This window comes from Chionomys nivalis, chromosome 11 (genome assembly GCF_950005125.1).
Source record: "Chionomys nivalis chromosome 11, mChiNiv1.1, whole genome shotgun sequence".
Classification (NCBI taxonomy): domain Eukaryota; kingdom Metazoa; phylum Chordata; class Mammalia; order Rodentia; family Cricetidae; genus Chionomys; species Chionomys nivalis.
Genome location: NC_080096.1, coordinates 45,216,076 through 45,234,029, shown reverse-complemented (window position 1 = coordinate 45,234,029; position 17,954 = coordinate 45,216,076). Strand labels below are relative to the sequence as shown.

The following is a 17,954-nucleotide window of genomic DNA, read 5'->3' as shown; positions in this document are numbered from 1 at the left end:
CCTCCAGAATGGTAAGGACTATTTTGAATGTAGCTTGAGTAAATCCTACAGCTCTTCCAGCTACACCCTTGGAATTGACCTCTGGAGAGGCCGAAGGTGCTGCTCGGGAAACTTACAGCTGCCACCGTTGTCGCAGAGACAGAGTGAGAGGGCAAGGACCCCTGAGGCGGATGGCATTTGCAGGCCAACCACTCTACCTTTGACGACGCTGCCCAGCATCGCTATAACAACCGTGAGCCAGGAGTGGTGAGTAGCCTCAAAGGCCAATGGCGATTCTAAATCTTATTTTCCAATTATTTCAAATACAATTGTGTTGTTAAAACAGCAGTCAGTGTCTGTGGAAACACAAGACTGTTGACTTCTTGTGCTGCAGGGTAAAAAAAAAACTCTTAAAAGATGACAAGAGTATCTGCTTCTTAAGATGGGAAGGAGCCCATGGAGGAGAGAATGGGATGCATTTGCAACACTGTCGAGCATACAGTAAAGTGAACAGCCTAATTTATTTCACTAAAATTCTGTTCAGTGTGTATTGATACTTTTTCATTCAGAACAGAAGACTGTATCCTTGAATGCTATTATTGGGTAGTTCTTAAATGTTTCTGTTGCCTTTAGCTTTTAAAATTATAATCCCACTTTACAAATCTCTGGATTTGGTATAAAACACCCCATTATAAGTCAAAGTAAGAATGAGAGCTGTATTGTGAGAGCTGGGGTGAAATCTCAGTGGGTAAAGTGCTTGCCTCTCAAGCTTGGGGACTTGAGTTTGAGCCCCAGGATATACATAAAAAATGCTGAGTGTAGTGGTATGCTCTTATAATCCAGCCCTGAGCCTGGCAGAGAAATAAGGGTACTTGGAGTTGCTTGGACAGTCAGCCTAGCCTACTTGGTGAGCTACAGACCAATAAGAAACTCTTTCCTCAGAGGAGTTGAAAAATGTCCCCAGGATGACATTAGACATTGTCTAATGTGCCTCCATGGGCATTCCATATGTGTGTACCTGCATACACACAACTCCCCCCCCCCCCACACACACACCTTTGGGATTAACACCCTTGCTGGGAGAAGTGGGTGACTTGGCTTGGGCCTTGATGTTTTGCAAACCAAAGCCTCTTCTTATGCATTATGTGCTTCCCAGCTGCAGACAATGCACTGTGACAAGGTGTCCCAGGATTCTGCCACCACACCTTCCCAGTCCCGTGATGAACTGCAGGTTTTCTTTCACTGTGAAAGAACACACCCTTCCTCCCTTACATGATTTCCTTTTAAATATCTTGTCACAATAATGCAACAAACAACTAGTAGAGAAAATCGGTATCAAGAATTTGGGTTGTTGCTGTGGCAACCCTGACCATTTGATTCCCAGGCCTTTGAAACAGGCTTGCAGACTGAATGTTGAAGAAATTTGAACGACGGGCTAGTGAAGCCCTGAAACACTGTAAGCAGAACTTAATGGGTCATTCTGGTAGGATTTCAGGGGACCTAGAAAGTTGCAGACAGTGAAGGTCCATCTCATGAGGTTTCAGAGGAAAACTGACCCTACAGGGAAATGGGAAGTGGACGGATGATAAGGTTATTAAATCCTATTAAATTCTGGCAAAGAATCTGGCTGTGCTCTGAGAACATGAGTGAGGCTAAACTCAAAATTAATGGACTTTATATAGGGCTGAGGCACCACAGGCTTTTCTCTGTCTACTTTGGTATGTCCACTGGTAGTGTCCTTGGTCAGCTCACTTTGGGGCAGTAGTGTTGGTGAGACTATTATATAGGTGTTGATTTTCACAAAGAGCTAAAGACACCCAGGGAAAGCTTGGAGCAGGAGACATGCTCTTCCCAGGGAAGATCACACCAGTTTGTTGTCGAATACCAGATAGTCAGTCCTGAAGACAGACATGCAGGAATATATATCTATATATACAACCATATATGCATGCAATAACAATTAATGAAAGAAGAGGCCACAAATTTTAAGGAGAGTAGGGAAGGGTATAATGCAGGGTTTGGAGAGGGAACAGGAAGGGGAGAGATGTTGTAACTATACTATAAACTCAGAAATAAAAGATAAGTAAGGGGAAATAATGGCCTAATAAGTTCAGCGTAGGACTGATGACCTTTCAAGATAAGGTAATATTCAGGTTGTGTGAAAGTTACTGTCGATGGCTCTTCTTGTATACGCATAATGAAAGCAGCAAATGGAGCCCAGAGATGGTTAAATGTGCCTCTCTGTAAGGCAAGGTATGAATTTAAAGTTGTAGATATGACAACTGAGAAAGTAGATGTAATTGTTAAAGAGATTAAAACCATCTTTTAAAAAAACAATGTGTTTCATACTAGGGCAATAGGAAAATGCCTTGAAGGCAAGACCCTACCCACCAAAGGCTCCAACCAGTGAAAATGCAATTTCAATTAAAAAGAAAGAGACTGAACTGAGGGTATAATTAAAGGGGATCCTTGCTCAAAACTGGCCAACCAGAAAAGTCTTTCCCCAGTGTCAGCGTACAGAAAGCCACCATAACTATTGTACAAGGAAGCCAGGCCCCATCTGGAGTTGGTAGCAGAAGTTGGTAGTTTTGTTCATATGGTACTTGTTTGCAAGGCATGAAAGAGGCAAACTCGAAGGGATCTTGGAGTCTTGTACCAAACTTCCAGAAGTCCCATGAACCCAGGCAATATGCACTGTGCTAGAGCCTTTATAAGGATGCCCTGAAAGGCCAGTATGCAAGCTGTGAAGGTGAGTCCCAAGTTGCAATGGGAAGTCTAGGATGTGGGAGACACGAATCATGGTACACCTACTGAATCTGCAGGTAGGGAGTGGAGCTGGCCCAAGGTAGGAGTCATGTGTGCCGTGAACAGTGCTAGTTGGGGTGAGCATGGGCAAGGCTACCCAAGTACTTTGAAACTGAGATGATCCAATAAGAGTGCCAAGTGTCCAGTACGGAGCTGCGGGAAATAACACTCATCCTTATGGATTTTGGCCTTACTTGGTTCAATCTTTCCTTGTTATGACCTCATTCTTTCCTTTTGATATTATGATGTTGGATGTTGGATGTATATAACTTTGTTTTTTTATTTTACAGAAGCTCACAGATAAAGTATTTGTCTTAGTTAGATTTTATATTGTTGTAATAAAACACCATGACCATAAGCAACCTGTGGAGGAAAGGGTTTATTTCAGCTTACAGCTCTACATCATAGTCTATTAGTGAATGAAGAAAAAGTAGGAAATCACAAAGGCAGGAGTTGATGCAAGGCCATGGAGGAGTGCTGCTTACTGGCTCGTTCATTCCATGTTATTAGAGTACCCAAAACTCAAGGGTGGCACTACCCGCAATGAGCTGGACCCTCCCACGTCGGACACCAATCAAGAGAATTGTACCACAGGCTCACCCACCCTCCAATATCGTGGGAACGTTTTCTCAGTTGAGGTTGTCTCTTCCCAAATTATTCTAGCTTGTGTCAAGTTGACATAAAAGTAGCCATATTGGGTTGCTTTGACTCTCAGAGGAGATGGCTTTTGAACAATATTGGAGCTGTTAAAGACCTTAGAAATGGGAATAAATGCCTTTTGCATCATGAAATAACTGTGAACCTATGGGTCCAAGGGCAGAATGTTCTAGTCTGAATGTGAAATGTACCCCTCTTGTACATTTGAACACTTGGCCCCCAGTTGGTGGCGCCATTTGGGAAAATTGTGTAGCATCTGGGAAGTGTACGTTTGCTGGAGGAAATGGGTCACTGGACCAGGCGCTGGAGTTTTGTGTGATCCCACTTTCCATTCAGTCTGAGCTCCCTGACTGTAGACTCAATGTGATCAGCCATTTTAGACTCCTACCTACCATCCTGCCTTCTCCGCCATGATTTACTCTACCCCTTTTAACATAAGCCACAACAGGCCATTCACTCTTTAGTTGCTGCTTGTTAAATATTCATTCGCAGAAATGAAAAAATAACTAATACACCGTGTCTCAACTATCAGTAGTTTATGCTGGAGTCAGTGGTATAGAGAGAAGTGGATCTGGAAATTATATACCGTATTCCATAGTCACCTAATACATTTTACTAATTTATTTATAACATGCTTATTTTCTTTTAATTAAGTATAGTCTTACAAAATACAAGAAAATTCAATCATTAGCTCTAAATTTACTTTTAAATTTAAGCAAACGTAAGCTTTTGCATGTACAGTAGTTTGACTGTATTCGGCCCCTGTTATCTCATGAGAGAGTGGCGCTGTTAGGAGGTGTGGCTTTTTGGAGTAGGTATAGCTTTGTTGGAGGAAATGCAGTATGTCATTATGGGGGTGGGGTTTGAAGTTTTTTATGCTCAGGATACTGCCCAATGAGTCAGTTGACTTCCTGTTGCCTTTTGATCAAGATGTAGCCAGTTCCGTGTCTGCTTGCATGCCATGTTCCCTGCCATGGTGATAATGGACTAAACCTCGGAAACTGTTAAGTTAGTGGCTCAATTAAATGTTTTCATTTATAAAAGTTGTTGTGGTCATGGTGTCTCTTCACAGCAGTAAGAACCTACCTAGGGCAACGTGCCTTCTCTGAGAAAGAATCTGCGGTGATGTTGATCGTTGAAGACTGCTGGCATTGCTAGTAGAGCACTTTGAGTGTTTTACTGCAAGTGAGGCAATAGGGCTCCAGCCGGCTGGCACCATTGCTACTGACTTGATGAAAGTTCCCTGAGCGTCCTTTACCCACTAGGTCCCAATGGCACTGGGTAGTCAAGTGGTGCCAGGCAGGTGGGTGGGCCCTGGGAGAGCTGCCCCGCCCATCTCACAGGAGAACTGCTTCCCTATACTTGGGAAAGCTGGCCCACCCCTCACCATGGCAGGGTAGAGCTGGCTCCTTCCTTCACCTGAAGGGGTGGACCCACAGGCCCAAACTGACCAGCTCAGCTACCACCCAGATACACAGCCAGGGCTTTGAGTTGGCATTCCCCAACACCTACCCCATCTACGACCTAGTGAAGAGACTGGTCCTGTGGAACCTTAGCCACAGACTCTCCATGACTTGGCACAACAGCAGGATATCTGAGGAGGAATTTCAGTGAGGGTCTAGTATTGATGGTGTACCAAAAGCCAGAGGCCTTGAACCTGATCAAGAACACATTACACAATGAAGTTTGCAGGTAGAACGGTTGGCATAAAAGGGTCTACTACGTGATATGCTGAAACTTCCGGGCCACCGAGATGAATGAAGAGCTGATGCAGAGGCGGGAAACATGGAGGAGTGAGTGTTGTTTTGTTGTTGTTGTTTGTTTGTTTATTGATTAATATTTTATATGTATTTTATTTTATTTTAAGTTTTTGGGTTTTTTTATTTTAAAATTTTCCTTCGAGGGCAGCACTACAAGGGTGAAAAGCAGATAGGAGGGATGGAGAAATGAGTGGGAGTGGGGTGCATGATGTGAAATTCCCAAATCATCAAAAAAAAATACGTTTAAAAACGTAAAGTTTATTGGGTAGTAAACCTAGGAAGTCAGCCTAGTACCGTGTGTGAGAAACAATTGTACTTACCTCTCAGAGTGCTGAGAATATGGCATTAATCCCATGTCTAAACCAACTGTCAGCTAGTATTGGTTGTAAAGTGCCAGGCAGTAAATATTTTCAGTGTTGTGAGCTTCAAGGTCTGTCATAACTATTCAGCACTGCTACTGTGTTGTCAAAGTAGCCATACACAACAGAGTATAAACAAGCAAGTGTCACTGTGTTCCAATAAAGCTGTTTACAGAAATAGGCAGTGGTATAGATCAGCTTGCCCAGGCAGTTTTCTGGTGCCTGTTCTGAACTAAGGGTCTTGATATGACTCCCAATGCTATAATTGCTTCAACAATAATTCAACGACAGAAAATGACCCTGAATTTCCTACAAGCTTGCTAGATTAGTCGTAAATATAGACCTATGTGTTTATAAAAGGTCAATGCCAGAGAAATAATATAAAGATAAATATGAAAAATGAACTCGCATATAACCCCTTTGGGTGAGAGTCAGGGGAGCTGGCCCAAGGTCTGGGATACAAAGAGGTTTTATTTGCCATGGACAAAGTAAGACAGAGTAAGAAATTTCCTTCTGTGGTTTTGTTGGGAAAAAGTTTTTACAGGCTCCTGTATTTGGACACTTGGTCCCCAGTTGGTGGTGCCGTTTGAGAAGGCTGTGGAATCTTGAGGAAGGAAACTTTGCTGAAGGAGATACATCACTGGGGCAGGAGTTGAGGGTAGCCATGCCCTGTTTTCTACTCTCCCTCTCTGCTCCTTGTGCCTCTCATTAGAAAACAAACAGGCTTCTAAGGGATAATAATAAACTAAGATATAACAAAAATTGACACATTGGAATAGAGTCAAAGTGAAGGCACAAGGCACCCTTTCTTTTGCGTGCTCAGGAATTCCATAACACTAAACTAGAAGCCTCTATGTTTTTGTGTGTGTGTGTGCGTGCGTGCATGCATGCGTGCGTGTGTGTGTGCATGCATGCAAAGGACCTATAGGGTAAAAAAAGAAAAAATATCTAATAAAACTCAAGGCCGGGTGGTGGTAGCACATGCCTTTAATCCCAGCACTCAGGAGGCAGAGGCAGGCAGATCTCTGTGAGTTTGAGGCCAGTCTGGTCTACAAGAGCTAGTTCCAGGGACAGGCTCCAAAGCTACAGATAAACTCTGTCTCAAAAAAGCCAAATAAATAAATAAATAAAATTTAAAATATTTTTAAAAAGAAGAAACCTTGACATGACATTATGAGACAAGGAACCTCCAAAGAGACCACTGATTTCATTTTCTGTTGGCCATCTACTGCTGGGCATGCAGACTACTTTTAGGAGTAATTTGTTGCTGGGTGGTAGTGCACGGCTTTAACTCCAGCACTTAGGAGGCAGAGGCAGGCAGATCTCTGTAAGTTCGAGGCCAGCCTGGTCTATAAGAGCTAGTTCCGGATCAACTAGGGCTACTACATAGAGAAACTGTCTCAAAAAGCAGAGAGAGAGAGAGAGAGAGAGAGAGAGAGAGGGAGGGAGGGAGGGAGGGAGGGAGGGAGGGAGGGAGGGAGGGAGGGAGGGAGGGAGGGAGGGGAGGGGAGGGGAGGGGAGGGGAGGGGAGGGGAGGAGAGGGGAGGAGAGAAGTTTTTTCTCCAGTGAGATTTCCTTGGAAAAAACTAAATTTTCGTTTGCAAGTGCTTATCAGTTGGAGATTGCTTCTGAGTCAGGAATGTGGACATGTATCCACTTCTTTCAGCTCTAGTACCCTGACTGGTACAGACTTGTGCAGGTCCTGTGTTGCCACAGTCTCTGTGCAGTCATAGATGCATAGATCTTGTTGAGTTAGAAGCCCTTGTTTCCTAGGTGTCCTGCAACTCCTCTGGCTCTTACATTCTTTCTGCCTCCTCTTCCTTGGGGTTCCCTGAACCCTGAGGAGAAGGATTTGATGGGCACATTCTATTTCTGGCTGGATGTTCCAAGGTCATTTCATACACAAGAGTTATGGAGTCCCCAAATGAGTTTCTACAGCAAACAAAGGACACACACCAACAGAGGAGCAGTGCAAAGAGCAAGAGAAGATGACATGTGTAAGCTGCCCGGGCCATACAGGAACAAGGGGATCCAATCAGGACACGGAAAGCAGCCATGTTGCCTCAAACAGGATAAGGGCAGGGAGTTGATCTGGAGTTTGGCAATTTGAAGACAGTTACTGACTTCATACTCCACGCTTTAGGCTCTCTGAGTCTAGTGGTCTTGATTGCAGACCGTGTTTGCTTCTGAGCTGTGTGTTTTGCTTATGGGCTCTGGGGAAAATCACTGGGAAAAGCACCTTTGGAATTCTTGCTTTTTTCACTGTTGTATAACAGACACCAAACCTCAGGCTTAATGCATTTCCCACAAGCACGAGCTTTGCCGCAGATGTCTAATCTCATACCTTTACTCCTTCAATTTTTTTTAAAGTTAAGTTAAATCCAAATGTTTTCTTTGCTGTTATCAAGCTACTCAGGCTAGTCTTGGATTCACTCTGAAGCCCAGGCAGGCCTTGCACTCAATCTTCTTTTATCAGCCTCCCCAAGAAGCTATTATTTCAGGCCTGTGTACTGTTGGCTTCTTCCTCAGTGCCAGACATGAACACACAATATAAGAGTTCCCATAGACTGAGCCCATTCCTATAGGTCCATTCATACCCAGAACTGTTTCTTTCTTACCCAGAACTGTTCAGTCTACTACTCTGGTTTTGGTTATGTCATCAGTCACCAATCATTAGTCTAAATATGCCAACTTCAGGACACCCCTCTTAACAGTGGTTTCAGAGCTACTTAGTGGTACATTTACCATTCATTCTTTAGCCTGCCCCCACATATCCAGCTGATTCATCTACAAACAAGTCTTGAGTTTTCCTCCTCCTCTGCCAACAGGAAGCAGAAAACAGTCCTTGAGTTAGCTAAAAGATGTGAAATGATGAGAAACAGCTGTGATGGTGACATAGGGCAAGGGGGTGGGGGCTGTATTTGTGCAATTTCCTGACGCCTCATGAACTGACAGACTTTGTCTCAGCCACATCGTCTCCATGCTATGGCAAATTGCTGCCGGAGTCACCTGACTATGATCTGGTGATTCTGGTAGACTCTGTGGTGTGTTGGTAAATGCTCTCTAATTAACTCTAAAAATATTACACTGGTTGATATCTTTTGCTGAGTCTCTATGGTAAATATTTCTACAGTGACTAACACACGTGGGCATGCCGTCCAAGGATGCAGAATCGGGGGTAGATGGGCTGGTACAGTCTGCCTCCTGCCCATCACTGCGCTAAGGTGGCAACGCATCCTGTGATACAGATGTCATAGCTTTGGTCTGGAGCCCTGAAAGCGTCTACTGTGCAGAATGTATTTTGCTACCATTGGAACACAATAAGCAACAGTCCTGCATCTTTCCTGCTTTGGGCTCCACTTAACACGACCATGTCTTTGTGTTGTCTTACACAATGAGTCTTTTTGGTACTCGGATTATATGCAGATCCTCAAGTTTGGAAACCGCTACCAAATGTCATGTCTCTTTTTCAGTTTGGAGGAACAATAAATAACTAGTATTTTACTTTGCAAAAGATATTTATCATGATGCTCACATTAAAACTCCAAATATATTACCTTTATAAAAGCCTCTGTCACTGGGTTTTGTTTAAGTACAATTAACTGAATTCAGTACAATTTTGTTTCATTCAGTACAATTAACATGCCATCCTCAATCTAGTGGGCCATTGTGATGTTCTGCAGAGTGTCCTAGTCCTTTAAGGCTGTTCTGATAGTATTAGGACAGACAGAAGAATTAGCATAGCCTCAGGGCAAGATGGTGAGTGACCTCTGCTGTATGTCTCTGCAAATGGGAGTTTATTCTAGCCTTCCTTCTGATAAGAAAGAAAGAGAAAACAATGGTCAGTGTTGATGTGCTGGATAGTCAAGAATGGATTACTCTCTCATAAATCGCATGTGGTGTACAGCAGTATTAACTAAAGTGATAGCTTAGCTAGCTTGGGGTAGTTTAACTTAATTGTAATTTTCCTTCCTCCCTCCCCCTCCTTCGTTCTTCCTGCTAGCTTCCCACTTACTTTCTCTCTTTCTCTCTTTCCCTCTCCCCCTCTCTTTATTTCCAGCATTGGGGATTGAACCTTGGGTCTTTTGCCTGCTTGTCAAATGCTCTATTACAACATTATATCTCCTAACTTGTTTATTGCAATATTCCATGGTCCACCCTCTTTTTTGCAGTCGTGCATTAAGTAGGATTACACTAGGGACCACCAGTCCTGTGGCACTTTTACTTTAATTGGTCTATGTCTAGATATGTTTAAGTACATACGTGCTTACTGTTGTTTCATAATTGCTTATAGTGTCTACATAGTGACATTCTGTGCAGGCTTATAGTCTAGGAGCCATAGGCTGGAGCTATGGCTTATGTGTATAGCAGAATATACCATACAGAGTTGCAGCATGGGACTACATATTATGATGCTGCCAAGACATCTTTCTCGAGCCGTCCTCATACATGTTGCAGCTTGATAATTGCCAGTCAGCTCTAAATGCCCTAGGTGTGGCAGTCATTTTGTTCGTCTCTCTTCAGTGAGCATGTGCTTTCCACTAGCCTCTCCTGTTTACAGATCTGATTGCACGGATGGTCATTATCTTCTACCTATCTCTATCCCCAGGCTTTGAGTGACACAGGTATCCTTCCACCTTCACTGTTTTAATAAAGGTGCCTTCTGGGCCTCCTATGGAATAAGGTTTCCTGTCCTACACAATGGGCCCGTCTTGCATGCATGCTTCTTGAGACGTCAATGTCCTTGTGGAGTCTGTCATTTGCTACAGTGATCCTCGTGTCTCTACATGCAGGCTTTTCCTTTGCCCAAGTTTTCAACCGCCTTTCCAAGAGCCTGTTAATCCCCCTCCCTGAGATTCTAAATCCTGTGTCACTGGGACATTTCACCACAGTGAAAACATCCCCAAATATATCTTTTTATTCGGTCCCCTCTTGGTCTAGCTCTCCTCAGACACCACTCCCAGGTGGCAAAGGTAGCTCGCTAGCTCCTTATCCAGACTCGAAGACATATCATTTTCCTTTTGCTTAAGCTGACCTAGCATTTCCTGAGTCAGGCCGTGCTGAGATCTGACCGTAGTGATTAGTCATGAGAGGATGATGTAAGTCCTAAGAAGGGCAAGAAATGTCATCCAAGCTGCTTGCCTCACTTGAGCCCTGTGTAACACTGTGTGTGTGTTTTTAACTCTGTCTTCCACTCAATGAGAACTCACGGCTAGTTTGGGCACACAGGATGTAAAGTATCATCAGGGCAGGATTCTAGCTTTGTAGCTGTCTTCAAAAACACCCCATCCAATGATCAGGCCCCCTGCCCTACTAGAGCCTCGGAATTCAGGCCATGGAAAGCCTTGTGGATAACCAAGTACTTCCCCTGCTCTTTAGCTGTGGTTGCCCCCCTCCTGAAGAAGAGGGATTCCATTTAAATGCTAACGAGGCTGTCCTCTCACTCGCACTTTGCTTTAATTTCTTGATTAATAACATGAACATGTCATTATTTCTTAATCTATGGTGCTTAGCAACAGCCAACCAATCCCTCAGTTCTTCTGGTTGTTATTTTTTTTTCATGTCTCTAAAACAAGCAGGGTATCTTTTCAGTTATCACATTACCTCCCGTTTGTGTCTCACCTCAGGTCACCATTGGGGATGGGCACCATTAGCATTCCCAGGACATCCAGGGCTCTCTTTGTCATTAGCAGCAACAGGCTTCTTCTCCCTATAAACTATCTGGGAAATGCTCAAACTCCAGCTCCTCCACTATTAGAGCCAGCATCCTAGGAACACTTCCTGGTGCCAGGTATCTTCAATTTGGTTCTTCAGAGCAGACTTTGAGACAAGGATCATTCTATTTTTTTTTTTTTTTTTTTTTTTTTTTGGTTTTTCGAGACAGGGTTTTTCTGTGGTTTTGGAGTCTGTCCTGGAACTAGCTCTTGTAGACCAGGCTGGTCTCGGTCTCACAGAGATCCACCTGCCTCTGCCTCCCAAGTGCTGGGATTAAAGGCGTGCGCCACCACCGCCTGGCGACAAGGATCATTCTTTAGTGGGTTTACTGGAGTGTGCTCTGAGGAAAAGGAGAGATTGGGGCAGTGGAGAAAGACCCAGCAAGCATGTACTACAGATGGTCTTCACTGTGGTTCCACCATGTAAAGGATGAATTGCATGACAGAGCTAGTCCCACACTGGGACAAAGCCTTGTCCACCAACCATACCGGCAGGTTATTGGCAGTCAGCCTTGGTTAGGGGAAGGAGCTATGGCATCCCAGACAGCTAGCAGGGCATGTCTCTGGAATGGAGATGGGGTGTTTGCCATCTGTACTACGCACAGAAAACAGGAGGTGGTGGCAGCACCAGCTGAGGAGATGTGGGCGGATAGACCCTTGTAGCGTCCGTCGCAACATAGCACAGTTAGTATGAACTGCGAGCATCAGCAAATTCTTGGAGTTACTCTGTGTGCTACAGGAGAAATGCTTTCCTGAGAGCGCTTTGGAAATCCTGAGTTATGCCAGCAAAGCCAAGGTCCCCTCTAGGGTTCTTAGCCTCCTTAACAAACAAGCAAACAAACAAACAAAAAAGGACTTAGATGGATACTGGGGGCAATTTTCTTAGAGTTTCAGAAGAAGATCCCAGGTCAGGCGAGTGGGGAGGGAAAACAGCTCTGCTTTAAGGCCAGTCCTTATGAGCATCTGCCACAAGGCAGGGAGCCGGACTTCAGAGAAAGAGCAAGGAAATCCACAGTACCAGAAGATGTATATTTAGGTTATGGTTGACATCTGAAAGAAAGAGCCAGGAAAGAGAAAAAGAAAAAGAAAAATAGAAAGTTGCAGTTTTGTCAATTAGGACTCAAAAAGGAGGTCAGACCTAGTCATGGGCTGTTGAACTTGTAGAGGATGTGGTAGACGATGGGAATTCTGGGAAACAAAATGGTACTGTCTATTTAAGGGAATAATTATCCCACCTATGTCTTTAGCAGGTTAAAATGAACACATCTTTTTAAAGGTGGTCCCTTGTGTAGTTGACGGCCCAGCTCAACTGTAACTCTGGGTCTCCCACCCAGGCTTAATGGGTCTTTATTTCTGCTCTAACACGAGATCTGAGCAGGAGGCTTATGCTTACCTTTGCCTCCTGTCAGTGAAACTCGCAGTCCCTTTGCTCATGCGTCTTTCAGGCTCACCCAGCATCACGGATGAGGAACACTCCCGCACGTGAGACTGCGTCTCATCTCTTGATCTGCTGCCAATGCTTAGGGTCTCTAGATTGACAGTGTCACTCCCCACTGTGACCTTTGGGTAGGCCATTTTTTTTTCATTTGGAATATTATCATATTGAGAAGTAAAATACACAGTATCTCTATTCTAATATGTGTTATTTCTGAAAGGGTTAGAGTAGGAAAGGAAAGAGAGAAGTGATGGCCCAAAAGAAACATTAAAGTAAGATTTGGTTTCCTGTTTTTCTTACTTTGGGTTTAGGAATTAGTATTTTATGATCTAGAAAAAAAAAATAATTACCTTGGCTCAGGGTTTCAGGGTTGTCTGGAAAAAAGCCATTGCCTCTAAAACTGAAATTACGGTTCTCGCCCTCTCTCTGTTTGCATGAACTGGGCGCACTGTTCCATAAACACATGAAAAGTGGTAGTGCATGCTCAGACGTTGACACTAAACAAACCCATGTATTGTCACATAAATCTTGTGGCATTAAAGTGGCTTTGGAAAAAACTCATTCTCTTTCACCTTATGTTCTATTCCCCCAGACACAAACTTTAACTTTGCTTTAACTTGAAGCTCTTCCTTGCTATTTGCAGCAGAATGGACTTTTCATTTTCTCCTTCCTGGCTATTAAATTGTACTCAGAATGCTAAGCTCAGGTTAAGTCCTGGTGTGAGGATACAAATCTGAATGCTTTGTGAGCTAGAAACTGAGAGTCTGTCTACCTCTGTGGGAGAATGTTGGCAGAAATGTGTAGGCTTCTTCCTGATCCACGGAGAGTCTCTCTCCTCTAAGGAACTTCCTGCAGAAGGTCATGGTCCCTGGTGGCTGTCCTCCAGGCCAGTGTATTAATACCATTAGGAAAGTTGCTGAAAATGAAAATCATGGGGCCAGAGAGGTGGCTCAGTGGTTAAGAGCAGAGTCCACGGATTCAATTCCCAGCATTCACATGGTAGCTAGCAATCATTTGTAACTCCAGCTCCAGGAGATCCAGCACCCTCTTCTGGTTTCTTTGGGCACTGCACACACAATTAGCATGTAAATTCAAGCAGGCAGAACACCCATACTCATACAAAAAATATAAGTAAAATTTAAAAAATAAAAGTCATTGGAATTGTTTCATTAATGCCCATCTATAGATGAATGAATAACTGGATAGCAAGAATGGAATAGAAAATGTGATACACACATAATGGGGTGATATTCAACCATAGAGAAAAAATGAAGCCCTGTCATTTGTGGAGTGACATGGATACAGAAGACAGCGTGCTAAGGGAAATAAGGTAGACACAGAAAGACGAGTATTGAATGCTCCCTTTCGGATATGGAAACTAAAAGAGAAAAAAATTGACTTGAAAGTAGCGTAGTGAATCTTAGTGACAGGGAATGGAGCTGGGGAGGGAGAACGGGAAAAGGGTGCATTGATCTGGTCAATGAGCACTCTGTGTCTGCAGGAATCTAAGAAATAACCTCACAAATGTGCGCACCTACTATGTGGTGCTAAAAATAACATGCCCCAAATCCCATAGGTCTCTAAGTGTGTGCTTGTGTGTACATTTTATTTTCTCTTCCTTATTTCAAGAAATCTCCCAGGTGACTCGGAGGGCTTCAAGTGTCTTTGAACCTTTGTGGAGGGAATTTCTTAGCTATCATCTCTGAAACCACAGTACTGGCCAGGGGCCATACTCCCTAGCCAGAGCAAATCTTCCTATCATGGCATAGCCAACACACCTAAACTAACTTTCCCAATGGCTTGCCCATAATAAAGAGGATAAATTCCCAGAGTTCTGTATAATTAGATACAATGATTCATACGATATGGAAATGTATTCTGGGAGTTAAAAGCACACATCCTGTAAACTTGTCACTTAATTGCATGAAGATTAAGGTTCTGCCTCTGTGAAATACTGGTAATGCTGCCCACCTTTCATGATGGTTGTGCCAGATGATGCAAGCATGGTCCCTAGTAAAATGCCTGACTCACTAGCAAGTCATCATCGGGTTTAATCATTACCTTAGGTCCTTGCTAGGTCTCCGTGACTAGTTGCTGGAGACACCCCCACAGGGCACAGAGTGTGCTCTGTCCTAGAAATTTGGAGAAACAGCATTAAACATTTCCTGTGTCCTTAGAATCCTGGCTAAAATGTAAGAGTTCTGCCTTCCTTCTCAGGTTTCCGTAGTCCAAATTCTATGACATTCTTTCTCATCTCTTAGTCCCTGATTTTGCAGATTCTGGACCAAAGTATAAGTTAAGAGGTCCATATAAGGCCAGACGGTGGTGACGCATGCCTTTAATCCCAGCACTTGGGAGGCAGAGGCAGGAGGATCTCTGAGTTCGAGGCCAGCCTGGTCTCCAAGAGCTAGTTCCATGGCAGGTTCCAAAGCTGCAGAGAAACCCTGTTTTGAAAAACAAACAAAAATAGAGTCCCACACATCCACATAAGACACAGATGTTTACTGTTTACGGAGTCATGGTGAAACTATCTTATTGAGGCATACTGTGTAAGCAGTACATTATCCCCACAATCCTTGCAATCTGTGAACGTGTTAACCTCCCACGCCCACTAATATAGACTCGCAGATGCAGTCGGTGGTGAACTGAGGTGGGCAGATGGCTCTGGATAACACAGTCTAATGTAATCACCAAGGTCCTTATGCGAGCACCTGGGAGAGTTGGAGAAACAGATGGAACCAAGAAAGAAAAGTTTGGAGTGGTATAGAATTATGTAAAGAGCTCCTTCTGAAAGCTAGGAGAAGGTTCTGGATCTCTTGAAGGAATGTATGGGGAGCCAAAGAAGACTTGAGTGAATATAGAAACACCAAAGGCCCAAGTGAATGTGCAAAGAAACAATGAAGTTCTGAGTGAACTTGTAGTGTTTGACAAGGGTACAGCCATGCCAAAGACCCAATGACTCCAAATCATGGGACTGGCAAAGCCTTCCCCATACCAGTGAGGTCCAGAGGATGGCAAGGCCTCTCCTGGTCCAAGTAGGAATGTTGACAGTGTGCACAAGTATTAGTGTTAGCAAAAGATTGCCCTATACGAGTGTGTGCAGAACTAGCAACTTGAGCTTCCTACTCCCCCAATGTTTATGGCCTGAGCCTGCTGCCTATAGAGGCCTCCTATCCCAGCCCTCCCTGTCTGCTCCACATAGTAAACACGCTGAGGTTCTGGGTTGTGGCACAGTTGGGGCAGCTTCATCAGAACGTGCTCAGCCTACGTGATTCTCCAGCTGTTCTCCAGCTGTGTCCATGTGCCTGCATTTTCTTCATTTTCTCGCGTCTGCAGTCAGATTCTTAGAGCCAAGCCACACTGGCTGCGGCAGGGATGTGACCCTGCTCACCAATTTTCGACTTCTGAAACTTCAAAACTGCTCCATGATATCTGTATTCATTGTTTTAAGCTATTAAATTTGTATAGTTTATCATTGTAGCAATCAAAAAAAATCAACAGTGGCCTGGGTTAATAACATTTTCAATCTGTATGGATTATGTTTTTGGTGAGTTATTAGAGTGTCAATGATGATTGAATTTAATGATTATTTTGCCCAGAAAACTGTTTGGATGGTCAGTGATGCTTGAATGAGTAATAAAAAAGATTATCATTTTTATTCCAGAACATGTATTTTTCTTGCCTACATTTCAGCACAATCATGAGTTATGTTATTAAGAAAGCATTTTTATAGACTGTTTGCTGATTAGTTCATCATTCCTCAGTATTTTCATTTTTGAACAATTTCTTTTCAAATAATTTCAAGTTGGAGAAATCATTCTATTGAAGCAGTAGCAACTAAACTGTCATAAAATATAACTATCCAACACTTAAATATAAAAATAAATTATTAGTTTATGAGCCATAGCCACATCTTGAAGAGACCAAAAAATTATTATGATCTCACAGAAAATTATCAAACATTTGATTTGAACATATCACACAAACACATTTCCATTAAAAAAAAAAACCATTAAAGTAGTGTCTTAGTCAGGGTTGCTATTGCTGTGATGAAACACCACGACCAAAACAACGTGGGCAGAAAAGGGTTTATTTGGCTTACACTTCCGTATCACTTTCACCATCCAAGGAAGTCAGGACAAGAACTTAAACAGGGCAGGAAGCTAGGGACAAGGCTGATACAGAGGCCATGGAGGGGTGTTGCTTCCTGGCTTGCTTTCCATAGCTTTGTTCAGCTTGCTGTCTTATAGAACCCAGGACCGCAATGCCCATGTGGGCCACATCGACAATGTGCTGGGCTCTCCCATCAATCACTAATTAAGAACATGTTGTAGAGGCTTGCCTGCAGCCCAGGTTTATGGAGGCATTTTCTCAGTTGAGGCTCCCTCTTCTCTGACAACCCTTGACATAAAAGTAGCCAGCACAACTCGTGTCTTGAGAAATAGACCTATACTTCAAATCTTGGTCCCTTAATTCTTTAAAAATATGTTAAGATACAATTTTAAAAGTATGGGATGTTAAGATACAAAAGTAGAGGTATGATACTTAAATTTCTCTGTTTCTTGACCAGTGTGAAACTAGACTGGAGTCTACAGTGGCCACAGGGGAGGGCCATGCAATTGTGCATGAACCTTCACCTTTATGCTCACACCAAGATTTTCCACTTCCTTTTTCTAACGTATGTTTTATTTTAAAGTAATTTGGCTGTATATTTCACATGCAGATTATTTAATTCAGTGAATAATTTTTAAAAATTAAAGCAACTTTGTATTGTTCTCTTATGGATGTATATGTATGTATGCATGTATGTGTGTATGTTCACGTGTGGATAAGCACATGTGCGCATGCATGTGGGAACGACCCGGCATGTCATCCTCAGGAAGGCCGTTCACCACCTTTGAAATGGAGTCTCTGATTAAACAATTAGTCTAGACATAATGACCAGTAAGCCCCAGAAATCCTTCTGTTTCTGTGTCCTCAGCCTGGGAGGATAAGGACGCACTAACATATTTGTTTAATATGTGGATCCCGGGGGTCCAAATTGGGCCCCTCTGCTTACATGGTGATCAGTTTACCGACTGCACATTTCCCTCGCTCCTGTTCTTTTAAACTAGCTAGATCTAGACTGATTCATCATGGTCACTAAAGTAACAGCAAGTCAATTTACATGGCACCCATCCATGTGCACACTGAGAGCCATGAACAAGAACACAGAGAAATGTAGGAAAACATTGATTGGCACCAC

The 17,954-nt window shown here is 43.3% G+C and overlaps 1 protein-coding gene across 1 annotated transcript in view; it reads left to right on the top strand.

Moving 5' to 3' along the window:
* Pde4b (phosphodiesterase 4B) overlaps nt 1-17,954 on the top strand; it is a 533,851-nt gene that overhangs the window by 97,420 nt on the left and 418,477 nt on the right. Inside the window, exon 3 of the mRNA XM_057785528.1 lies at nt 8-246. Coding sequence (XP_057641511.1) covers nt 8-246 — 239 coding nt within the window. The remainder of the gene's footprint in view (nt 1-7; nt 247-17,954) is intronic.